Below are 26857 nucleotides of genomic sequence, written 5' to 3'. Positions count from 1 at the left end.
TCACTGGCTGTGCGGTAGTCTGGGTTTTTTTTGCTCTAGCCTGTTCCTATCCTCTAATCTGCAAATGACCATAAATCAGGGTGTTACACTTGAGGCATCTTGTCAGGCCCTGAGGTAAAAGGGATGTATATCAAGTAAATTTAAAAGAATAATAATGCTAATGTATTTGCAAATCCTTAATGTTTCATATTTGTCTACTTTTGCACTGGTTCTTTAAAATTATGCAATATGTTTTACAGCATTTTACAGTATGTTTTCAGATTTTAAAAAATAATCTTAAATAATCCTTTTAAATGGCAAGATGGAATATTAGATTTAGATTTTTCTTTTTTCCAGTTATACAATTACTGTGGGCTTTCTATTTCTTTAGCTAAATCAAGAGAAAGTTTAAAAAAATAAACTATTTCACTGCCTCCATTTTTTAACTCTCAGAGCTTGAATCCAACATAAGCAGTTCCAGGAGACAGCTGAAAGATTAAAAGCCACATTTCAACGAGGAATCCCAGAAGTTAGCCTAAATTAATAGAAACTTTTGACGAGCCCTCTGTCATCCTTTCATTACACAGAAGTCTTTTCAGAAGGCAGAGATAGATCGTGTACCTTAAGTCATCCCTTGTCAATGCAGCAGGATCTGCAGTAACTGTGTTTTAGAACCTTGCTTTCAGTGTTCCAGGCATAAAAGTAGCATGCAAGAGTACTTCATGGGCTGCACAGCTTTTTTTTTTCCCCACTTGATCTGATATTTAGTAAATATTCTGTAATTAAACCCCTTTCTCTGAGTTACTCTTTCTCACTGTGTTAACATTTCTTCTGTTTGCAGGGTATTTGATTAACTGCCTTCAAAGGCTGAGCTTGATCTTCCCAAACTTCCTTACAGACCACCTATTGACACCACGTGATTTTTATAAATATTTTCATTGTAAATTAAACTCTTACAATTCACCAAATGGTTTTATTACACTTCCTTGGGTTTCTCTTCTTTCTTTTTGCTGACTACTGCTTTTCAGGTCTCACTACCATACATAGGAAAAACCCCCATCACCTCAGTGTTCTAAGATGAAAATGATTTGAGCTGTGCTTTTTATATCCTCTGGGTGTGCGCGTGATTTCCATGACTATAACATCTCACCCACTCCCGAATATTAACGAGGTTTCCTTCCTAGCAACCCTGTGAAGCAGGGAATGCAGCTGTCATCCCCTCCCAACACACACACACAGGCAGTAGCAACCATTTCATCCTGAAAGTAAATTCTTCTTTGGAAACAATGAAGGAACTCTTTAAAATGTCTGTTGGATCCCTTGCAAAGTCTTCAACAAAATTGTTAGCGGAGGAGACAGTTTAGTGGTAGACATGTGGACATGTCTCTGATAAGGTCCAGAAGACAAAGCAATACCTAGAGAAGAGGTAACAGCTAACAGTGAATAGCAAAAAGAACTCCAATAGTTCACATTTCTGTCACCTGCAGGAGCAAATGCCCTGGCTTCTTCATGAATGACTGGTTCTGCAGAGGTAATGCACCATGAAATGATGCCTGCAAATGGCAGCTACCTAACGAATTGGCCATGTACAATGGGTGGAAATAAAAACCTTACAAGGCTCATTAAGCATGTGGCTCGCCGCAGCCTTTTGATGCTGTTTCAAGCAAAGCGTTAATAAAAACCCTGGCTACAGCTGACCACGTTACCGTGTTTCTTTGGATACATTTGTCTTCGAGAGGAGGAAGGCCATGTTCTGAGAGGCAGTGAGTGATATAAAGCAGACAGTGGGGCATCACATTCACATCATCACCACAGATATGTGGAGTAGCAGTCAAACGTGTTGAATACATTGTACAATCTTCACCCTGCTGAGACTAGCTTGCAGTTATCTATCATCCAGTAGAGGCATGCAGAGCTGCATATAAGGGTTCAGAAAGAGAACAGTCTGCACTTGGTACCAGTTTAGAATATGGCTTGTTCCCAAGTCTCTAAAAGTCAGACTCACATCAACACAATCATATTAAATATCAGGTAACCATGCTGTATACTTGCCTGTGGAAATGCTTAGGACACCATGAAAGCTACTCTCTTTTCTAGTAGTCTAAATACATTAAGAGAAGAATGGAATAATAAAAGACACTTATCATTTGGCCAAGACTTAAAAAAAAAAAAAAAAAAAAAAAATCCTGGCATAGTACTTGAGAGAAATGTCCTACTGGAGCTCTCCAGCCCACTGGAACTCTGCAATCTCTGATCCTGTGAGGCATGGGGATCATGAGCAATCCAGGCATGCTTGGAAAGTCAGCAAAGACAGCGGGAACGTGCTGTCACTTACCCAGCATCTGCAACTCTTGCTGAGAAAATGAACATGGGAAGCAGAAACCCCAAAATTGAGATGGCAATCCATACACTGCAAACCAAGCATAACACAGTGAACCACGTCTGAAAATTACACCACTGAAATTAACACATTGACTGCTCCTGCCGAAATGGAGAACAGTAACAAATAAAAATCAGGGGGGTTGAGAGGTATATGCTCATGCTTTGTCCTGATATAAAACATCTCAAGTAACACGTCTTCCATCAGTTCCTCCGAGAGGCAGTTCTTACAGCTAAGATAAGCTTCACTCTCCATTTTATTTCTGTAATTTATAGATGATTAGAATTAATGTTTGGTGTAAGACCTAGGAAAGGGCTCAATAAAGTTTTTAAGGCCTAATCTGTAAGCATACTGTGTGGGGAGCATTTATATCCATTCAAATAGAGCCAGTGATTCTCAGGACTTCACAGCAGTCTCGGGGCTCTTCTACCTTGAGCTGTCACAACCTTATTCTATGCACAATACATATCTACACAGAACTGCCCAAGCATCTTACTGTGTGTTCTAGGACCACAGCTACCATGAGACGACCTTTTCATTATTTTCTAATCTACTTAATGTACATGTTGCCTTCTGACAGTGACAGTATTGTAGCAGAGTAGACAGAACAGGATTGGGGTATGTAATGTCAGGATGCCCAGAAGAGCTAAGTGTATTTATACGGTCGTAAGTGGAAACCATGTTTTAGCTGGCTGTGCAAAGCAGTCATATAGGTCATTTTGGACACATGCAGCGAGTGCCATGGTTTGCTACAGAAGTTTGACAGATAATCTGTGGCTAAATCAGCCTTCCTAAAGAAAGACTATTACACACTGAGTATTAGAAACTAGGGATTGCTACATTGGGTCTACTCAGACATTTTAAGCACAGATGTTTGAGCTTAATAAATCAGTAGGATATTTTGCATAGTATATAGTATTCCTCCTGTTTACATACAAAACCCAAGTGCATTCGAGGTTTCCCGACAGGAGCTTGCATCAGTGGTGTCTGACAGTAATCAATGACTAGCTGTTTGTAGAGCAGCTAAAAGGCTTGCTAATATGTAAAATATATATTTAAAATTGTAGAACTATAAAAAAAATGCTTAACAATTTTAAATTACTTTAAGCTTCTAAGCACACTTACTTTTAAGCACATTTTGTGTGCCAGTTACCTATGCACAAAAAGGTAGTTTTTCCTGTAGCATTATGTAGTCACAACACATTTGACATTTCAATGCTGTCATTAAACTCCCCAAAACCAGCATTATTATTTAAAAACTTGTGGTTTATCTGCAATAAAAATCCTATGTTGCCATTTCTGTTCATAACTGAAGTAAATTATCTGCACAACTCTTGCTAACAAAACCAATTGTTTCCACTTAACAACCTTCTCTTAAAATTCCAAAATTATAAACTTAAGACTGATTAAAGTTTCCTTTGCTTTTCTTTGTGCTTCAGAAGTTTGAAATGTTAGTCTAGCTCTTTGCTCTCCAGCTTATAGACTGTAAATATCACTAGTATCTGGAAAGTTAGCTGAACCTTTCCAACCGAAGTTAAATAAAAAAATTGGTATTTTCACTTTGCTTTTTAATGTTTTCCAACCCATGTCCTTAGCATGTTTGAAATTTCAAGAAAGTATTTTTTTTCTTCTCTCCATTCAAAAGAGGAATTTATATCCTGACTCAGCCTTCCTCTTGTCTCTATATTATATTCCCATAATCTTTTCTGTAATAGAGACCTATGTAAAGTCAACTCTGACAGGAAAAGAGAAAGCTGTTGCCTTAATTTTCATTGCCATTTTGAGCTTAAGTGTATCATTAATGTTTTACATATACTAAATACTTATTAATATGTCCTGTCTCTATACATTCTTGTATTAGCATAACTAAAATTTTAGTCACACAGGCATCTATTTTTGATGAATATCTTTTATATTTGATTAATATATTGTCTTCCAATTTGACAGAATCAGAGGTGTTCTCACAAGTTTCTTTAATGATTCACCTTCAGGTTCCAAATTAACCTTGAAGTCTCAGAAAAATGGTCCTAAAGTACCATGTGTTTGGAAGATCTGTACAAAGGGACCCATTAGAAGTGGGAAACCAAACTCATTTTTGTGTGGTTATTTAGTCTTACCTGTATTTCCACACAGTAAATCTCCAGAACAAAACTACCTCCACTTAGCATCAGATTAAAAATATCTTGAAGAACTCCTTGACTCCATATCCTTGTAAAAGGCATGCAATTAGCAAATTTTCAATAGAATTTTTAATTAAGATGCAGTCTTGACAGGCATCAGTACTGTAACGATGGGACTATTTAAGTGGAGGAAACAAAAGTGGGATGATTGTGGGAATCAGTGATTTTAAAGTGATAGCCTAGTGTACTTTTCCAACATCTGACTGATTTCCCAGAAGTAACTCTGCAATAGCCTGCACTGTTATGTATTAGGAATTCATGGAGATGATGCACTACAGAAAAGACTCAGTCTACCAAGATTCAAAATGACTGTGCAAGTTGGAACCAGAAGTAATACAACTGCTTGACTATTTGCCTTTGTATCTTATTTCGGAGTGTATCACTTTTCCACATACCTGAAAAAGACAACAGCTATCTCTCCAAAGAGATCATGAATTACCTACCTTGTTGGAACAATGTTATGTAAATTCCAGATACTTGCACAGTTTTTTGGCCCTGCAGTTCATATTCAGGCACTTTTGCAGCTATTACATATGTATGGGTTGATATTCTGTATGCTTAGACCAACCTTCTGATTATTTTCTTTCAACTAGAACAGAAGTCTAACATAACTAAGCATTTTTACAGTGCTGACTCCCTTGTTACTGTTGCAAGAGTCTGGAGAGATATGAAAGAGAGATTTCAGAAGGCAGACATCACCAAATCTTTGCTTTCATCCCTGTTTCTCAGCATTTTAGCTCCAGAGCTCGTGTAATGTGCTACTACAGAATTTAATCTGTAGCTCCAAAAGCTTCCTTTCTTCCTCCTTCCTAATAATCTCCCTATACAGATTAAAATTATCTTGTAGAAAGAATTCAGGAAACTGGAGGTTAACATAACATCATCACATGTCATTACTGTTGTCGAAAGCCCATGACAACCTCTCCTTGTGATCATGACCTACTGGGGTTTTTTTTTGGGGGGGTGGGGGGGGGTGGGGTGTTGGGGTTTGTTTTTTTTTTTTTTTTTTTTACACTGGGATGGAAAAATATTCCCCCTATCTTTTTGTCACCTGGCACTGATATTCTTAGGCTAGCGTGATGGTATATGATGGTGTAAGAAGTGCCATACAATCCCACTGCACACCCCACCCTTCTCCGTCCACTGCTGTACCTCCAGAGTAACTCTGTTTGAACGCTAAGTCAGTCACACAAGCTATACAAGTCTCTATGGTCCAAACCTGTTTTTTCCAAGAAAAAATTAAGCCCATTAGTCCTACTAATCACAATATAAAAGTTAAGCAGTAAACAGAATCAAACATTTTTATGGAAACTAATACAAATGCCCACACACCTTTCACAATTAAAAGAGCTTATAGGTATAAGCATTTTATGACTGCCAGTCTATCCAACTGATGCCCTACTAAAAATGGATGACACCTACTGAGTTGATTACCTTTCCAATGTTGCTCACTCTTCACTGTCACAAAAAACACACTCAGGATTACATTACCAGAAAGAGTAACAAAATACTTACCATATTTTGAAACATTTCAAATACATCCAGACTTGGCTAACAGGAACTTAGAAATTCTTGTTACTGATTTCATTACCATGGAACAGGGTTGACTCCATCACTTCCAAGTTATTAGTCATAATATACTTAGGAGTATACTAACTACAATCCCTACAATCAACCCTTCCCTATTCTATTAGTATCTCCCCATCTTACATGTAGCACTGTATCCCTCACTGCAGGTGATTTATGTTTAAAAAACCCAAACAGATTTGCATCTTTGGGAACTCCATTGTTTGTTTCGGTTTTGCTACCAAGACGTGCAGAGCGAGAGCCACAGGTAGAGCCACCACTACTGCTTGGAGTAGTACCTGCACAGACAAGTAACAACAGATTACTTGAGCACAGTTTTGCCTTTTAGCATCTCATTGACTTTGTATGCTATTAATTGTTGTACAATTCTAAAGGTTCAGTAGCAAGTACAACCATAGATGGTAGATCAACTCAGAGGAGACCAGCACAAAAATCTCTCAATTAGTTACATTCAACAGTATTCTTAAGAGATGGTGCTTATTCCATTCTTTCAGTAAGACAGGAAGTCTCAGAGTTCATAGGACGGATTCAGAAATATCTGGCAGACTCATGCAACATGACCTAGAAAACTACTTACCATCATTCCCGATACACAGAAAACGGGCAAATTGCAAAGTGCTGGTAAATAGCACCTTACCAGCCACTTGATTTCCCTAAAGGCAAGCAATTCCATAGAGGAAGGGGAAAGGAGCAGGGAGAGAGAGGAAAAGCTGGCATGGCCCAAGGGGTTATATCAGAGACTCGATTAGAGACAATAGGGCGAAAGTCAGAATCCACTGGCCTCTAGGAATGCCGGACAGCAGATAAGAACAGCCTCAAGATTAGACTTCATATTCATACACTGAGCCAAAATTAACGTCGGGGTTATTAGGGTGAATCGTCATCAGTTCCAAGTTGTGCACGCAGCTGTCACATGAATGAGTTAGGAGCTTCTGCTACTGCTCTGGTTTTGCATACGTTATTGAGCCCCTAAACAGAATAAAAATAGAATAAAAAATAAAATAAAAACCTGCAAATAATCTTAGTGTTTGTAACACGTGCTTACTGTAAACTAATGTTTCAACAGGATTTTATACCGCAGACCATTATTTACTCTAAGTAGATTTGATTTACTGCAGAATTGGAGAGACAGTGCTTATTAATGACAATGACCTTAATTTACTTTTGTGTTTGTGCTTTGTATTAAATATATGTAGATGTTTCATGTTTGGGTTCTTTCTAAATAAATTTCTCATCCAAATATTAGCCATAGTAACAGCAGCTTTCTCAAATGGAATTGAACAACTAAATTAAATTTTAAAAGATTATATTGAAAAAGTCTCTCTATAAATAAGGTCTGTGAAACTTCAGTTGGTTTTAAACTAGTATTAATATAATATTGTACCATTGCATCAAATGCATCAAAAAATAATTGGATTTCCTCTACCTAAATACCCTGAGAGGAAAAATACCTTTATCACTGAAGTTAGAGATAAGCCATTAATTTTGAATTACTATTTTTTATAGAGAAATTGCTTTACTTGACACATCACTTTCCTCTGGAGAAAATGTGGAAGAAAACTGAGACAAATAAGTAAATATAATATTTGAATGACAGATCCATCAAGAAAACCTGAAGAGTAATAACAACGCCTGCAGGAAGAGAGCATTATCTTTACTGTGAGCAAAATATAGTGCGATAACATAAGGCACTTAGACCTACAGTTGTTTCACACATAGTATTCTAAAATGGTCAGATACCACACCATCTTCTGGTAAATATAATATTGAATTTATCCAGATTAAATCCTGAAGAGTAAGAAGTTAATCAAATTATGCACACAGCTGATTTTGTTTCAATCCAATTCCCTTCTCTTAATAAATTTCATTTTATTACTAATCTCATGGTTTTAAGTTGTTTATGAACTTCATGTTAATCATTTTTCATTAGATGAAAACCTTTAACCTCAGAGGTACTACCAGGGATATTCACGTTATTCAAGATTCTCCATTCAAAGGGAAACAAGACTTAGAAATAAAGCACAAGATATGTATAAAGCACAAGATATGTGTACCAGTCTTACATGGGAACAAAACTATTGTTAATATAACACTGACCTACACAAAAGTAAGATATATGTGCATAAGTACTACTATCAGAAAGGAAGAAAAATAATAACACAGACTCTCGCTCCTATTAATAATAGTTCGAGAGCAGTTCACCTTATAGCTACAGTGTGTTAAAGAGTATTTCCTAAGAAAAATTATACAGACTTTGTAAATATATTGGGGGAATGATGATTTTTACTACCATTTATCACAAAAATATAACACAAATGACATTTGGGAATACAGACCAGAACAAATTTATATTAGATTTTAAAAAGATGATTTTTATTAAGCACAAACAGCTTTTAATACATTATCAATACAAATAGGAAAACATCTGTTTAATGAATTTGATATTATCAAAGATTTGATGGGCAGGTTGCATACTGGCACAATAAAAATGATCTTTTTTTTAAAAAGTATTTCAAATTAAAATTATAGGGTCACCACTGCCTACACTGCAGGAACCTTACCTACAGTCTAAAATTACTACATCACCTGGGCATGGGGGAAGCAAAGAACTACAATTTCATAATATGGAACTCTTAACACTTTCATTAGCACCATTCAAAGCTTGCATCAGCTGTTTAACTAAGAAGCAGCTGACAGGTCAGGTAAAGCTTTACAGCAAATTTCAGTGCAAAGTTTACAGTTCCTTTTCATATGATACTTGGAATCTATGGTTTTATAGCATGTTAAATAATTATGGCTTGATAGATGTACAGTGTTAAGATGCTGAGAACATTTACTTTGAAAAAAAGATGAGACTTATAACAGCTGTGAAATGCATTTTAATATATTATGCCAAATTCTGTAATATGCAAACAACATGCTGGATTACAAACTGAAGTCCTATTATGAATTCATAGACAAGGGTCAGTATTAGCTCTCTGGGGTAGTGGCTTCTGGTTGTCTCAGCTGCTGCTTTTTCAGGCTAACTAGCTTCATCTTCTCTCTAATGTGTTCTGCTGCAGAAGCCATATCACTCGGGCTCCCAAAGTACTGCTCAGACCTAAAAGAAAAAAACAAACCAAAAAAACCCCACAAAAAGTTATCAGTGAAAAGTAAGACAGTACGTGAATATACACATGAATGACACTAGAAAACACAAAGCAGAGAAGAAAAATAGGCACTTTTTCCTCTTGAAATTTAAAAGCCACCTTCAAAAGGCTTTGGAGACTCAGTGATGAGATTTGACAGCAGATCTTGATGAAATTATTACAAATACTAAATGACCCTTTTATACCCAAAAGATTCTCTCAACAGCAGGGTGCTGTTCTATAAGTGCAACTAGATACTTCCTAACACTATTTTTTACCTCCCTTCTCTGGGTACCCCGCAAGTCAGTCTGGCAGTTTCGAGTACTATGACAATCAAGAAAATCTGTCTATACATGAATTCTGAGGCTATGCAATTGCTGCATTATTGAAGGACTCTGTGTATGTGAAGTCAGCCACATGCTGTCAAATTATGTCATCTATCTCAAACTGAAAAGAACACATGGCTGTGTAAATTGATTTCTCCCATTCAAATACAACAAAAGAACAGCTGAAATGTTAGGGAAACCACTAACCAAGCTGTCAGTAAAAGGAGGATTTGAACAGAATATATGTTTCGGAAGAAAAGGTATCAAATCTAATTACAAAGCACAAAGGTTGAAGACTTTGACAATGGTGGTAGGACAAAGGACTTCAGACAGAGTGGGGGGACAGGCATAAGTGGACAGAAAAGTTATTTCATGCAGGAGTAGACTAGTTTGACTAGGGAACTCCAAAAACAGACTGCATAACTGCGCACGTGATCACAGTATGGGCAGATGTCTTTCCTGATGCAGATTAGAAGCCATGAGCAGGACAGGGAACAGCGACCTGGACTTCCAAGAAGATACTGACAAAAGTCCAAAGTGGTGAAGAGGCTGATGAAGACGCCTCCAAGCATTTTATGACATTTTATGCGTTCCTACATTTCTTAAACTATTTCTACTAATGAGTGAACGCTTTGCAAATTGTTTGTTAAATGCTTCAAGAATAGAATGCCCAGGGACAATGAGCGAGGGATCCTGGGATTTAGGACAGCTAAGATCCCACTTTTGAGAAGGGAGACACACAGAACTCTGCTGAAATGCCAGAGGGGTCAGAAATAATGTTCAGGATTCAGTCAGTCAGCCTAAAATACAGGTGTATATATACCTATAGCTATAGAAGCATTGTGTTAGGACTCAAACTTCAAAGTGTGGCAAGCGTCTTCTTTCATGGGGAGCTTTCCCAAGTTCTAATGTTTGTTTTTACTTTAATAGTTTATCTGCAAATTACATCCATTTTAAGAATAAAAAACAGTTGCTATTTTTATGAGGTCACTAAAATCTGCTATACAAAAGTTATATCAAGATACTTCAACAAACATAACACACTTCTTGGGTTTTTTTTTTTTTTCCTCACAGCTATAAAATCCTCCACTATTGTCAAATACACTACTGAAAGGGCAGTAAAAATCACTACTAGTTCAGGCTTGGGTCCGTCTTCATGGGTAGCACTCCTTACTGAAGGAAACTATACTGCATAGGGAACACGATGTTTTGGAAATAAGATGACAGGAAATTAATTTTCATGACCAGCTTCCTGTAACTGTATTTTTCAGATTGACTTCAGGTAACCTGTAATGCAGTTGCCTGATACCATCTCATAAGGTTTCAGCCTCTAATTCAAAATACTGATTTCAGATCTTATTCATTATGGTGCGGGATCCTACACACCCAGAGACTAGTTCCAAGGCTTGGTTATACTCAGGTAGAAGAAATTAACTACAAGCTCAGCATCACAATGGACAAGTGGATTTTACTGAACCCAGAGAACTGAATTTTATTATGGCTGAGATTTCAAATTCAGTTTGCTTTTGTAGCTCAAGACAGCCACCAATTTTAAATTAGTATGAATAGCTCACAAGGGAAATACTGTTTTATTTGCTGAATAAATCAAATGTAAATTTATCTTCAACGTACTGGCTTAAGACTTCAGATAAATAGAACTACGAATAAATTAATCAAAATACCATGATTCTAATCTGATTTTTTTTTCAGGGAGAAGAGATTGGGACTGGTCGTTCTTCTGTTACTTCTACATACTTTGCTGGTGTAAAGACTGCATAAATCTAATAATTACTGAGAGTGAAAAAGTCACTACTTTGAAAAAGTGGGCACATTGTCTTTAGAAAGTTTGAAACTGGACCTGCCTGCTTTCTGTGAAAAGATGGGAAAGAATTTTTAATGAGTATTAGTGCGCTGCCTTTTTGATTTCAGCAATAAGCCTTGAGGATTCTTCTGCATATGAGACTATCATGAAACTTTAACAAAAGCATATTCAGAAGGCACTAGAAAAACATTTTACGTACCCATCGGGATAAACTACAGGCACTGTTAGTCTGTCCAACAGCGATTTCCCAACTGCTTCAATTTCATCAAATTGCTCCATTTCATTAAAAGCTTCAGGCTGCTCTGGACATTCTTGCAATATCTGAAGAGAAAAAAAAAAGGAAATGCAGAATAAAGTACACAAGGGATAGCATGTAGTTTAAGTGGCAATAACTGGCAGAGTGAATGCTCTTTCTGCATCTTCACTGCCACATTTTTATGAGGTCAATTGAAATATATAATTCAAGAAAGGAAAATATCGATTAAGCTACATTGAGAAGATCGTTCAGGGATACCACTGCTCTGTACTAGAATGTTTTACATTACTTCTAAGACGGAACAAAAAAGAAAAAATAGTCTTGCTAGACAATATTCCAGCAACAAATATAAAATGCACAAAAATAGTACCCTGCATCACTAAATATACAAAACAGTCATATAAAATGCAAGAAACATGGATAACAAAGGGCATTACAAGTCGTTTCAAAACTAAAATCCACATCTGGCACAGAACAGGTGGGATTTAAAAAGTCTGAACACAAATGTTTCCAGATGGGATTGGAACCCAATACTAGTATTTAGTTCTGCATTTTCTTCTGCTTCTCCCTCTGCCGCTTCTTAATTTTTTCCAAAGCAGCATGGACATTAACAGCATATTTTCCTCACAGACTCATTAATATGTCACAATAGTGCTAGGAGAATTATGTTTTTGAACAAGAGCATTATTTTTTCAGCCATCCATTTACTTTTTTAAAAAACTTATGATTGCCTAAAAACATAGCAATTAACTACTGCAATAATGAAAGAAAGCTCATAATATGGACTGAGACAATCAACTCTTTTAGGAGTTTATGAACCACTGAATTCTAATTTGGTATCAGGTAAAACTTTTTTCAGCCATCTGTGGCAGCATAGATGATATATTTCTGCTTTTATGAATCTCCATCAACTCCCAATGCCTACAAATTCAAAGTATCTTCCATTAATACAAACAAGAAATGAAGAAAAGCAAGGAGCATATGAATCAACTTTGCATCCATGCTCTCCTTCAATGACAGAATGAATTTATTTTCTTTTACCATGTGCAAGGTTGGCTTTTTTTGCAGTTATACGCAATTTTACTGTCAATATTAGAGATGCATACCCTAAATTGCTTTTCTAAAATGTATCACCTCACAGAAAGAATGGTTCCTGGACAAAAAGGCCCTACCTCTCAATCTACATGAATGGACATTGTCTCAAATTCAGGCATTTGAAAACTCTCAACATTCCCCTCCCTTCAGCAAGCTGTTACTGAATAGCAACTATTCCTCATAACATTGTTGATTGCTCATCCTCCTCTGTGGCTTCTAGCATCATCCAACTGGGCGCAGTGCTGAGACACTTGGTTACAGGAGTTTGAAAACCATACCAAGGTAGAGGTGTGTTCTGAAGAAAGCATGTTCAAAACCCTCAAAGTGCAAAATACAAGATGCAGCCACACAGCATGCATGGAAACTAAACTGGTGAGAGTTGCATTCATTTACACAGTTTGTGAGAAGGATATCGCATTCAAAATGCACACAGATTAAAAGACAATACTCCTTTTAACTCTTCAAAGATCTTAAATGACCCCATAGCTTTGCATATACCTTGCACAAAAACACAAATCAAGAAGTGTTCCTTGCCTTTAAGAATTACAGTCTAAAACACATAAATAAATGCTTTATGATCAACATCAGAGTTCCCCTCTGAAGAGTTAAAAAAAAAAAATTCTTCCCAGCCCCAACTCCATGCACCTGAACTTCAGGGCTGCTGTTCTCCTTTTTGTTAAGCAGGCCCTATACCAATATAGGTATGCAAGCAATAATTGCATTAAGTATTGAAATTAACAATTGGAAAAATATGCTTAAATTCTTCTTTCTGCTTTTTTTTAATATTTAGAAAGGGGGAAAAAAATACACATTGACAACTTCATTTTTCTTACATTTTGTTTGCTTAAATTCTGATAAGAAATTTTTCTTCTTAAAAACGCAACACTCACCTTTTCAGCACTTAAATGAAATGCAACAGCCGTTTCCAGCCGTTGTACTCTTTCTTCAGAAGTTATTGTAAACTGTTTCCACACTCTGTTCAGTCTTGGAAGTGTGTCCCCTGAGGACCTTGAAGTGCATCGCAGGGACTGGCACAGGACAACAGTTGCCTGCAGTAACTGTCTCCCATAATCGTAAGTACTCTAAAAGTTGGAGGGGATGTGAAAAACTACGTGTAAAAACTCTGCATTTAACTTAGGAGCTAATTAACATCTTAAAACAACAGCAGACAAGTTTATGAAAGCTCCTCAATTTAGGTCCACAAAGTATATTGAACAAATCTGGTCTACTAGAAAACGCTGCTGAAGTATGAATAAAATTGTAATGACCAAACAGTGCTTTTGCTCTTTTAAAAAAAACAAAAAAAAAAAAAAAAAAACAAACCTCCGTTGTCTAGTGTTCACACTGGCAAAAGAACAGAGCTTCCTGAAAATGTCACATAGCTGCTTGGATCTCACATGGGATACTTGATATCTACTGCCAAGATGACTGCCTCACCGACTTCACTGTCACCATGTTTGTGGTCACCCAGCATCCAGGTGCATTGTGGCATATCATTGTAACAGCAAGCTACCCTCCTATCATCATCAGTTCCGATTCATCAAAAGAGAAAATCAGTTCCAGTGTAACAGGTGCAATTTGAAAACATCACATCTGTTAACTGGCAAGTCTGAATCAGACATTCCTAAAAGCAGTATACAACTGAAAAAGCACCTGAAGAAGGCCTAGCTTGTACACTTTCTATTCTTAGGTGAAATTCTCTCACATGTACTCGGCATCTGTTTGCATATTCAAGATTTGCAAATAGGTGTGCAAACATGCCCTATGGCTTCAGTGAATGTGAATAGACTCTCGTACAGCAGGATGCATTAGTTGGCTGCTACAGTCAAGAATTAAAGCTGTCAGTTCTGTTCAACCACTAACTCTGCTGGTGCCAAAACTCCTTGTATGAGCAGGGCCATCATACACCAACAGTCAACTCTATCTGGAAAACCAATAGAAAGACAGGCTTTGTTTCATGAAATACAGCACAAAATAGACTGAAACCAAGTGGCTCACCCATATTTCAGTATTTTATTGCAGTCCTCCAAAAGTCATTATAAAGACTGTTTGAAATATAGGCCTTTGAAGAAAGTCAATGTGAACTTTATGTTTTGTGGTTTGCATTGCCTACGTGAAGCAGATAAACTAAGGTAGTAAACTGCAGCATCGCTACTGTTGATGGAACTTAAAAAAATCTCATTAGGCTCATCACCAATTCCAGCAATCATGATTTCTTCATTCAAGCATTGAGGCAAACCATTAAGACTAGTAACAGCTGTTCCATGATTGTCCATACAGGTACCAACACTATTTAGGAGATTTTCTGAAACTGTACAAAACCCATATTGCTAAAAAAATAATTCATTTCACCTGTGCAACATCAACAAATTTTCGATGCTTCTCCAGTAAAACTTTTGTTTCTTGAGCATCATCTCCCAATCGGATGTGTGTCTTCAGCAGAGCATCCAACAGTTCACTTAACCATTCTACTGCCTTAAAACCAGAAGTTAAAAGAATAAAAACTAGTAAATTAAAAAGAAATTAAACCAGAAGGGTGAAGTAACTTCAGTGCTAGCCTATACGTTTAATATGGAAAAAACTTAAGAGATATCACAAACTGGTAGATCATGCATGCAATCACCAAATACACTATTTTCAGTCATTGCTATATCCTTTATTTTCACTGCACATATTCACTAAATAAAAATGCATTTGAAAGTGACAAAAATACTGTACAACTATCAACCCCCATAAATTTAACCAGTGGAATGGTTAAAGACCATACAAAGACCAGAATGATGAAATTCTGTAGGCATTTCCATACCTGAGCAGCATCCTCTTCGCATTTAAATAACTGTACCATCTGAAGCATCTTCAGTCGCCGCACATCCACCATATCCTCACACCTTAAACAGCAGCACAGAAAGACTCACCAACACATGTATAGCAGACACAATACACTCTGAGTTTGACAATGATGTTTTCAGTGAGCAATGTTAAGATGCAAGTGTTCATGAAAGGTGATTAAAGCATTTTTGTGCTGCTTAGCTTGGCCAAAAAATATAATGCCTCGCATAACAATAAGAAACATGCAATAAATAGAACTGAGCACTACAACCCACCGAAATCATGATCCTCAAGACTCCTGATATGGCTAAGCTATAGCTAGTAATACCAGCAGTAGCTACAAGGCCTTGCAGCAGCACTGCAGGTTCCCTACCTTGTTGCACTGGTAAGATTTGCCACACAGAGGCTTATGTGGCTAAGACAGACTTTATCCTACTGAAGTCTAGGTGAAAGCTGGCTTAAACCTGGCATAATTCTGAATTGTACTGTGAGCTGGTTGCAAAGTTTTCTTGGTGAATAAAATGAGGACTGTTTAAAAGATGTTAATACATCTTTCCATTTTTCTTTTTAGCTAACTAAAGACTGTAATAATTGAACCTTTATATGATGATGTCCTTTGCTATAACTTGTCAGGAAGCATTTCAAAATCTAATTCATATAAAAACTAATTCTAATTCTCTTGTTCTGAATTAAGCACATTTTGCAGTTCTTTCTCTAGTTAGAAATAAAAAGAAGTATTGACAGTTCTTTTCTTTCCACAGTGAGAGCTAAGCTAATACATTTAGCAGAATGACCTTTCCACTTCGATTTCAGAGCCTACTAAGTAGATAGGAAGATTCAGACTCCCATCCAGTGCAAATGGAATTACTAATGTCAACAACAGTTAGCACTATAAGTGAATGTAAAAGATGGTATGCATGGATCTGTTTTTTCAAACTAGTTGCAAACACAAGCACTTCCAAACAACAGTTAGTTAGCATGCTGCATTTTGTTACATGTCCTGTAGTGCTGTGATGTTTACAGAAAGGAAATTTGTGGCTCTAATAATGCAGGATAACAGTTTATGGGTTCCAAAAGCATAACTAAAGCAGCAAAATGCTCCTAGAAAGAAACATTATACTGTATGTGTATATAAATAATGAGAAACATTCAATAGAATTGGGGGGGGGGGGGGGGGGAGGGGAGTGTCGCAAAAATTACTATTAAACGCTACTGATAGTAGTCCTTACTGTACTACTTTGTCTCTCGTCCAGGCTGAAGAACCTTGTTTAATCATTCATCATCTGGAAGCTGCTTCATACTGTTGTCTGAACATTTTATTGACTTTTTGATTCTCTAATTGACTTACCACAATTCTATATCCCTTCTGAGAACAGGGACTAGAATTGCATAACACTTAAAGCAGAAATGGACTACAAATCTATACAGTGACACAATGACATTTTCCTTGTAGTTTTCTATTCCTTTCCTAATAATCCTTAGCATTCTACTTGCTTCTCACAGCATGATTGAACATTAAAGCAATTTTTGCAAAAGTTCCCCAATGTTTGTCTTTGAGTTAACAGCTGGTTCAGAGTCCATTACTATGTATATAACGTTCTTCCTTCTCCCATGTGCATTTCTTTTCTCCGTACTGAATTCCAACTGCCATTTTATTGCACAGTGACACATGGTCCTCTATAGCTTTTTGCAGTTGGCCCTCTAAACACAAGTGCTCCTCAAGTAAATAGGATTCAGAGGACATACTTAAAACAAATACTTTCTCTAAGCATTACCAAAACACATGGTTTCTTACACTAAGCTCCCTAAGAAAACAATTTGTGAGTGGTAGAATTAATTCCTAAAATGAGCAACTTGATGCTCATTAGACCTTGTTGTTCCCTAGAGGCACCTTTTTGTTCAGCCATTGCCCTCAAAGTTCAGGCACTTTCTATGGAGAGTACTTTATTGTCTCAGGGGTTCCAGCAGTAATAATGAGCAACATCATGTGATTCTTTCACACTGTTGAGTAGAAAAAAAAAAGGCAGTACTATAGCCAATCCAGTACTACTACATCTTTAAGAAAAAATAATCAATGAAAGGCTTGGAGGAAGAGGATGATGGCAAAATCCATCCTTCTTGCAAATTCAACTCTCCCCAGCACTCTTCCCTACTACAACTTCATTCCTCCCTCTTTTTCCAAAATTCACAAAAAACACATTTTGAAAACTGAACTTTGTGACTCCATTTTGTACCCTGTCCCCCTGACACCATCTCATCTTTCTTCCTATCTTGAGATGAAAATGCCATGCTCAAAGGACAGAGGTTGTGAAAAAGAAGAAGATAAACAAGTCTGTACATAACAAATACATAATTTTAGAGCCATCATCACTACTGTAGTCTTATTATACCTTCCATCTCAAACTGCTAACTTATAAAAGACACCTCTTGCATCCAGTCCATAACTCCATATAAAATGAATGTATAATTCTTGAGCATTTACAAGTACAGGAAAACACTCAAATACTCCATCCAGTACTGAAATACAAAAGGTGCTTGGATTTAGGAATGTGCTACAACAGATTAGGCAGGGAAGCTTCTGTCCCATTTAAATATAACACAAATCTAAATTACAGTTGTACTACCTCCCTTAACTGAAGATAAAGCAAAATGGTCTCCTAAAAAAAAAAAAATTATATATATATGGTGACCTATCAGCACATGAAAATCTTAATGACTACAACTGTTGTTATTACCTTTGTTTTCTAAGCTGCATATCTTCCATCACTCCTTGGATATGGTCCACATTTTCTTTGTTTTCAATGGTCACATCTTTTCCATAGGCCCAGGATGCCTGATTAGATATCTGATCAAGAAGACTTTGACCTTTCTCACGCAAGCCTTGCAAGCCCAAGTCTAAAGAAAAAAAGAAAAAAGAAAGAAAGAAAAAAGAGTCAGTGGTCACTCTTATAATTTTGTTATTTTTTTCCCCAAAAGAGAGATATGAAATGCAACAGAATCTGAGACGGAAGGCTGGAAAGTGAAAAGGACATTACTATCTGTCTTTCACTGCCCTTTCCAACTTTTAAGTTTGAGTGAGCATTTGTCTATATTAACGAAGAGCTAAGGCTTTGCTATTTTATGACCTAGATAACAAGAAAAGGAATAAAAGCTGACAGTGAGTATTAACTTTTCAGCATATAAATAGCTAATTAATGTCTTTCATCCACACAGTTGCACAATATCTAAAATATTTATCACTGCTAAGCAGTTGTAGCCTAAATGTTCTTCCATGGCTGGCAGAAGTTACTACTTTATAATACATCTGATATGGCTGATACGTTTTTCTATACTGAAATATGCCAACCCTTAGAATCTGCTGTTACATCTATTATTTGGCAGCTCTACTATCTGTTTTCCTAAAGGAATATCTAGTTTATGCATCAAACTGTTATATTCCAATCATAACTACTTCTACCATATATGATTTTGCTTCAAAGCTCTTTCTCCTACAATGTATTGGACTAGATGATCATTGTAGGTCTCTTCCAACTGAAATATTCTATTCTATATGCTTGACAGTGTAACAACCTTAAATGTGCCATTTAACAACATATACATTCCAAGCTACTGCAAAATACTCAGTACAAGCATTCTAAACTGAGTGGATAACAATCTTAATCATCAAGGCATCAGTTCTGGAGACAAAAAGATCGTCTAAGCACTATATTCCCAAGATACTAAGGATGATTAGTGGGGGAAAAAGTTTGTTTACAGATGAAATGCATGATAATGGTATATAACAAATATATATTACATGTAAAACATTTAAAAGAAAACACTTCCAGATCATTTTCCCAGAAAGAACTACTATGCAGTAAATAGCACAAGCAAGTCAAAGGTAGTTAGGTGGAGCATTATTTAGCTAGGAATCAGAAGAGATAGATATTATTTTTTCTGCTTTTTTTTAAAGGGGGTAGTGGGATTACTGGGTTCTTTCCTGTAATGCATTCATTAGAATGGGTGTATCTGAAATGCAGAAATATTTTGCTTACCAACACTTTTCAGTTTCTCTTCCAGTAGTTTTAAAGTTTGTTGAATTGATGCTCCATCTGCTGGTGCTACATCTACACACAACATTCCTAGTAAGCCATCCAATTGCTGAGACAACTAAAATAAAAAACAACATAAATGTTGATATTTAAAAAGAAGTTTGAGCTTCAGATGGTTGGGTCTGCAATCTTCTAAATGTTTGGAAGTCTGTCATTTTAGAAGTTTCTCTTTGCATCTACAGGAAGAGAGACTCAAGATGAAAGATAAATGACCCATCTGCCTATAAAATTCCAAGAGCATACATCCCTAGACTGGGGGAGGGGGAGAAGCCAAGATTTTTTTTTTTTTTTTAGACAAGTATAGGAAAGGAATAAATGCCAATTTAAAAAAGAAACTATGTACACCGAATTGCGGTTCAATTAATGCATATACCTCTAATTAAAAAAAACAAAACAAAACAGAACAACAAGGGGGGGAAGCAACCTTTTAACTAGTCATCATTTTATTTCAAACGCTATTGAAATGTAAGACATATTACAAAGCACTTCCCTCCTAAAAAAGGGGAAATTCATCTTCTCAGTGTTTCAATTATAGTAAATGAAGACTTACAGCATTTTCCAAGTGACACTATATTTCCCCCCACCCCCCTAAATTTTTTCCAATGTATTCAACATTTATAATACTAAGGCAATAATATATTGACAGGTGAGCCTGTGAAAAGTTAAAAAGAAAAACTTACATCCTGGGCAACACTGTGGAATTCAAGTGCTGCTTGTAATAGATTCTGCCTGAATTCCAGCTGACTGGCCTGCCGGTAACACACATCACTCAGCTGTTGCTGCAATGCTTTCAATTCCACAAGGTCCTCCTCATCCCCTGCATTTAGAAGAGCTGCTATCTGCTGATTAAGCTCAACATAAACAGCAAACCACTCCTACAAACACAAGAAAATTAAGCATTAAAATAATACCAAACAATTCTATTTCTCTTAAAATGGCATACATCTAACTGCAGACTAATAAATAATCAGATTAAAAAAGGAACTTACTACAGCTTACACTATAATTATGAAATCTCACAGGAGGAAAAAAACATTCCTAATTTCAAATCAACTCAAAAAGTGCTTAGTACATTTTAATATATGTACTGTAGTATAAAAAAATGGTGCAGAAAGATGGGAAGATTATAAGGCACGGCTACTAGCTCCCAGTACAAACTCCCAAACTATTTTACTGAGCAAACAGAGGAATTCCACCATTTTTAAACAAATTTCTAATGCTTACATGTCTATAGCGCTCTACTGAAACAAAAGACCTTTTGCCAAGTGATAAGCTATTACAAAAAGCTGTTCATAAGACTATCTAGGTGTTACTTTCAGTGACATGATTGAAATCAGCAATAGTTTTCTTAAAACATTTAGAAGAAAATACTATTGTTGACAAAGTGGAAGTAATCTCTATCTTCTGAATAAAACAGAGTATCCATGTACAGAAACTTCAAAATGATCTTTGTTTCTTATTTAAGGAAAGCTTTATACTACTCAATTCAAAATGTGTAGATTCGTTTTTCAAATGCTTTGCTTACTGAATACATACATAGGAGTTAGTTATGTTATCATGGTGGTGTATTTGCAAAAGAAAATAGTTCAAATATTTAACAACTCTGGGAGATTTAAAAATGACTTGATACATTAAGATCACATTCACATCTTCCATGATTGAGATGTCTGTAAAGCAAAACATGTTTGCTCAACAGCTTTTATTTTGGCCTACAGTAAAGTGACCTTCAAATGCCCTATGCATTTCTAATGCTATGGAATAGCACCATCTATTGGCCTAAAATATCTGATTTAATTAGTATTCTGTCACACCCCGTCGGGATTTTGTTATTTTTTTACATTATGCCTTCAGCTTTTGCATCATTTATTTACAAAGCACGCAAAATATAGAGTATAAATATCCATATTCTGAAAATTTTTTTCTTCTTACTCAAATCCGCCTCTACCATCTGCTCACAGGAAGAAACAAGAGTATGAAAAGATGTAAGGAGGGGGAAAAAAAAAAGTAATGAAAAAGTTAAATTAGCAATCAGCCAAAAATTTAACAGCAGGATAAATCTCTCATCTACCCCAAAAGGGGCAACTACGATGACATAATATGGAAACACCTTCCATTGTCACATATGCACTACAGATATATAGGTTCAATAAACTCAGTTTACACAACATAAGTCTTGTTACTACCTTCAGACACTGACCGTACAAATCTAGCTTATTGAGTGTGACAATTCAACTATAATATGAGAAGTCAAACAACAAAATCTAGATTAATAATTTTTAGGTTTTATTTTTAGCAGTAAAAGTAAAACAGTTGCAGGAATGGATTTTGGTCAAGCTACCAGTGAAGTTAAGAGACTGGCAAACCAGATACAAAAAGTGTGTTTCTGATCCTTTCCATAGGGGAAAGTTAGGCATAGCTGTACGTGACAGCTCAAAACCATGGAGAAAAGGCCAACATTTGCTCAAAAATAACAGTTCTAGTATATTGCTCATGAATAAAAGTCAGAAAATGAAAGCCCAAGAAACCAAACAAGCCCCCCCCAAACAAACAAACAAAAAAACCCAAAACACAAACAAGAAACAAACAAAAAAACACCCTAAGAAAATTATTTTTTCACTTCAGAGTAAATTGAAGTAAAAAAGCCTATCTTTAAAACAAATCAAACATTTTTGCAAATATCTTCAAAAGAGAATATAATCAACAATAAATAGGAGATGATGAAAGCAAGCAAGCATACAAACTGTCAATTCAATTATTAGGAGAGAAAAAAATAGGAAAATAATGAAAGATGAAGAGTACACTCAGCTATTATGAGATGTTTAAAAAAATCAAAGAAAAAGGCAAAGCACATTTTTCCAGTCCTGTTATCAAAAAATGGTTTTAATTTATAAACAGGCATCTAAATTTAAGGTAGGCCAGTGGTCTCCTAATTACTTCTTTTGGTATAAAATTAGAAATAATTTTTCTGACTGTTGTTTCTACAAACTCCTGCCAGCACCTGAGAACCAAGCAGTGTTCCATCTTGTCAGTGCTTTAGTTATGGGTAAACCGTAGGCCAGCCTGCAAACTTCAGTGGGATTTCAATGATTTCAAGGACTGTATTTAGCCCCAGCTAAAGCATAGTTCTCTGTTATATATATCCAAGTGAGAACAAAGTATATTCAATCTTGTTTTCTCTTTTCAGTTTGAAGTGCTAATATGACTTAAAGATATTCAAAATAATTTTTGTCAATGAAGTAGGCAGGGGATTTTTTTTTTTCTTTCCAATTAGGATTTTAACTGTAAGATGTTTTACACTTCAGAAAGTACTGGTTTTCAGAGTAGAACATTGCTTGAAATGCTTAAAGCAATGAGAAGACAGAGGAGATGGGATTCACTTGACCAAACAGACACCTACAACGCATGCTTCTGCATCTGAGCAAGGAAACCATACTCAGTAGAGATGTCATCAATAGAACCAGTGCAGTCTAGGGCACAGTGTTTCTCAGACTAAAGGTTTGGGTTGGGTTTTTTCCTAAATTACATTAGAAAAATTATAACCCAGTGACTACTTTCTTTGCCGTGATCGTAAAGGGAACTTAGGAAAAGTGGACAGAATTGTCAATGTCTACATCAAGGAAAGTCAGAAAAGAGGAAAAGCACTGTGAGCAACACTCCCTTTGGGAACGCTGAGTATTCATATCCCAATTATAGTGAATCATCTGATGGAAAGACAAAATTCTACTGACTGTTAGGAAGTCTTCAAAACTAGAAGCAAAGGCATCAAGTCAGTACAGTTACAAAACAGTTTCTTCAAGATTTCATTATGAACATAAACTATATCTTAAATCTTGATCAATGAAAGTGTTAAGCCAGTTTCAGCTACTGGTAAATGTAGTTTAATAAAGACAAAAAATATTAACTTATTCACCTGAGAAGTACAGGACTTCTCAGCCATTTTGGCAGGGAGGAAAAAGGAAATTTACTCCTCCTACTCAACATGAAAATTTAGGAACTGCTGTAATGTAATAAAAACAAGAAAAATCACAGATAGAATTCAGTATTTTTCCACACTGGAAAACAAAATAACTAACACGTACATATAATGACCATACTAAGTTCTCAAACTTCTCAGGTACTTTCCTCTGTAACCCATAAAATCATGCACTGTGCAATATTCCTAGATACTCATAACCAAAATATATTGTTTATAACTGCATGTACTTAGATTTTGCTACTTGAAAAGGGTATGGGAAATCTCACACTGTGCTGACTCTCAATCTCTTCATGTTTCTGTTGCAAAGCTTGTGAAGCTCTAATTGAATCACCTATTCCCCACTGGGTTCTTAGCTGTTCTGATCCAGGTCCTTCAAGCCAATTGACTACCTGTCAATAAGACAAAGATGACAAAAAATAAAGCAGCAAATCAATTACACAAAAACTGGTATAAGAAGAATTTTGTAACATAAATAGAAATATTTCAAAGTAAGTATACATTTATGAAAAAAAAAAATCTTTTTAGGATCTGCAGAAGTCTTGTTGAATCCATTCACATCTTCAAAAGCTTTAAGTAGAAACTACTTTTCTTTAACCTTAGCCTGTCAGCTCCATGAAAGCAGGTGGCAGCTAGCAAAAGATTTGTCACATACATACTTGTCTTTTCATATCTCTGTCAATAAAAGAGCTTAAAACACTATTTTCTTGATAATGGACTTCTCATGTTCAAACAAGAATTTTTTTTTGCCTAAGTGAATTACAATGCACAGCTGTATTCAGCCTCACACCTGAGAGTTTTCTCCTTATCTTGTTGAATGTACTAACACGCAAGTACAGGGTATGTACTTATTCCAAAATTAAATTTACACACAACTTAGTATTTTATACATTTATGTCTTTCAACTTGCTCTATTCAAATAACAGAAGCATCTTACAGAGTCTTAATAGCCACATCTCATGGGATCTGCCTTTGTGGAAATCTTTGCAGGGTCATGACAATACAATTTTGGACTACAGAATTGGGTTTCTTTCATTATTATTTTGAAACTATTTCATATGATGTTAATATTATTCAAAGCAAAGCAGAGTATCTCATATTTTGATTTCCTTATACACATTTGAATTATCAGATGATATCTATGGCAAAATTTTATGATAAATTTTTAAACATCTAGAAAACAGAGACAGCCGCGATGAAACCTAGTGCAAAAGTCACTTATTACCAGAGTCCTGAAGTAAGGAAATGCAGGAATACCACCACATTCTGAACCTTAATGAAAAAGCATAGAAAGCCAGCTTCCTCTCTTTAATGTGACTTTTGTTTAAACAAAGATGACAGAACAGCTTCACACAGTTTTTCAGGAAATACAACACAATACACAACGTAACACCATAACCATGAAGACAAATGAAAAAGGGACTAATTGGACCATTTTCCTAGTGCTGTTAGGCTACACTGCAACAGTAATCAAGAATGACCATCACCATTACAGAACGTTACTCAATTCACCCCACATTTTAGTCATCATGTCTGTGTCTTCCCACCCCCTTTTTCACCCCCCTCCCCGCAAGCGGCACTGTTTCAGAGCATATATTCTTTGCTCCAAAAGCATCCCGAGTTTTCCTTACTTTATCATTTCTAGGGCAAATTAAGACTCTACAGTTCTAGGTTCTTTTTGTTTAAAGAGAAACTTCCTGTTGCGCTCAGCACCTCTGCACAGCCGTTGCTGGTTAAATATGGAATGGACCTAGAAGTGAAGGCACCCAGATGTCCCCCTGTAACCTCAGTGTGGCCTGGAAAACTCACATATGGAAACGACAGTTCCCGTGCAAGTCTGAAACAGCGTGCCAGACTACTGCTTAGCAGTACCATCTCTGACCAAGACCACCTCCCCATTACAAGTTTCCAGCCACTACTGCATTGCCTCTGAAACTGCTTAGCTTAGCACATGGTCATTCCTGTATGACAGATACTTGAACTGAGGAGAGAGGAGTCACTAGGGGACCTGCAGAAGGAAGTGACGTTATTTTCATAAAATGTATTTTTAAATGGTTAATGACTAGACTTTTTGTGACTTAAGATTAGAAAAATAGTAATTAACACCTCTGCCTAAGGAGGGACAAAGCTAGAATTTATCATAACATAGAGAGTTGCTCATCAGCAATCTGTTTTAGTAGAACTGCTCATCAGAAAATGTCTGGAAATCATTGCCATCTTTACACTGCAGAATGAAAGACGAAGGAAAGGGAAACAAAACTATGGAATAGAAGTAAGAGTCATAGTTAAAAAGAGAGGGTAGGATATTGAAGGCACAAGGGAAGAGAGGTGGTTATGGATAAGAGGGCTTTGAGACAGGAGTAAGAACTAAGCAGTTCACAGTAAGCAGAAGCAGCAAATACTGAAAATGAAACAAAAACACAAAAGCAAGCCAGAAGTCGTTAGCAATATAAGAAGCTACACAAAGAATGAAATAGGAATGTAACTAATGAAAGCTAACAGGAAATCAAAACACACACACAAAAAAATCAGCAACACATAGGAAAAACTTTCTATGTACACACCCATTCCAACTGAAAATACTGCAACTTCTGTTTGTTTTGGCAACATAAATTCCATGGCACTTTGCCCCTACTGGTTTCCTCCAGTCCATCATTATCATCTTAATTTTCTCTGTTAGCGTAATTTTCTCCCAATTTAGTAAGTTTTTCCCATACATTTGTATGCCATTTAGAGAGCTTTTAAATGCACTTTATAAAACTGATTAGCTTGGTAAAACAGCGAAACACATTTTTCCTGTGTACTGAGACTCAGTTCACTTACTATGTAACATCCAAAGTGGAGACAGAGCAAACGAGTAACTACTTCTACTACAAATATTGCAAAATGATGCTGATGTCCCAGTAAACAAGTCTATTTAAATGCATTAACAATGCCAGTTTGCCAAAGTATGTTATAAATTTCACTTCAACCAGCACATCTTGTTCAACCACTATAACACAGGAAAAAAAATCTCACCTGATTATACCCACGGCCATGCTAATATGTTCTATATAGTACTAGTTTCATCTCTTACAGATTTTTATTATTTCCAGCTCAACATATCAAAAGATGACATTTGCTTTTTAAATTTTTTTTTTTTTTACAATAATCTGAATTACTACATAAGTGAAAATTATTTCCTCAGTAGATTTATATTTTCACTGCTAGA

At 36.1% G+C, this 26857-nt stretch overlaps 1 protein-coding gene across 3 annotated transcripts in view; it reads right to left on the bottom strand.

Moving 5' to 3' along the window:
• Positions 1–8477: 8477 nt before the first annotated feature.
• SESTD1 (SEC14 and spectrin domain containing 1) overlaps positions 8478–26857 on the bottom strand; it is a 61255-nt gene continuing 42875 nt past the window's right edge. For all 3 annotated transcript variants that reach the window (XM_050900175.1, XM_050900176.1, XM_050900174.1), the window contains 9 exons: positions 23916–24038; positions 20354–20548; positions 19617–19731; positions 18318–18477; positions 15560–15641; positions 15106–15228; positions 13644–13835; positions 11602–11723; positions 8478–9226 (listed from right to left, as the gene is read on the bottom strand). In XM_050900175.1, the coding sequence (XP_050756132.1) occupies positions 9097–9226; positions 11602–11723; positions 13644–13835; positions 15106–15228; positions 15560–15641; positions 18318–18477; positions 19617–19731; positions 20354–20548; positions 23916–24038 (1242 nt within the window). In that variant the 3' untranslated portion in view covers positions 8478–9096. The remainder of the gene's footprint in view (positions 9227–11601; positions 11724–13643; positions 13836–15105; positions 15229–15559; positions 15642–18317; positions 18478–19616; positions 19732–20353; positions 20549–23915; positions 24039–26857) is intronic.

Source organism: Gymnogyps californianus, chromosome 7 (genome assembly GCF_018139145.2).
Source record: "Gymnogyps californianus isolate 813 chromosome 7, ASM1813914v2, whole genome shotgun sequence".
NCBI lineage: Eukaryota > Metazoa > Chordata > Aves > Accipitriformes > Cathartidae > Gymnogyps > Gymnogyps californianus.
Note: the sequence above shows the minus strand (reverse complement) of the source record. Positions and strands in the feature narration are given on the sequence as shown.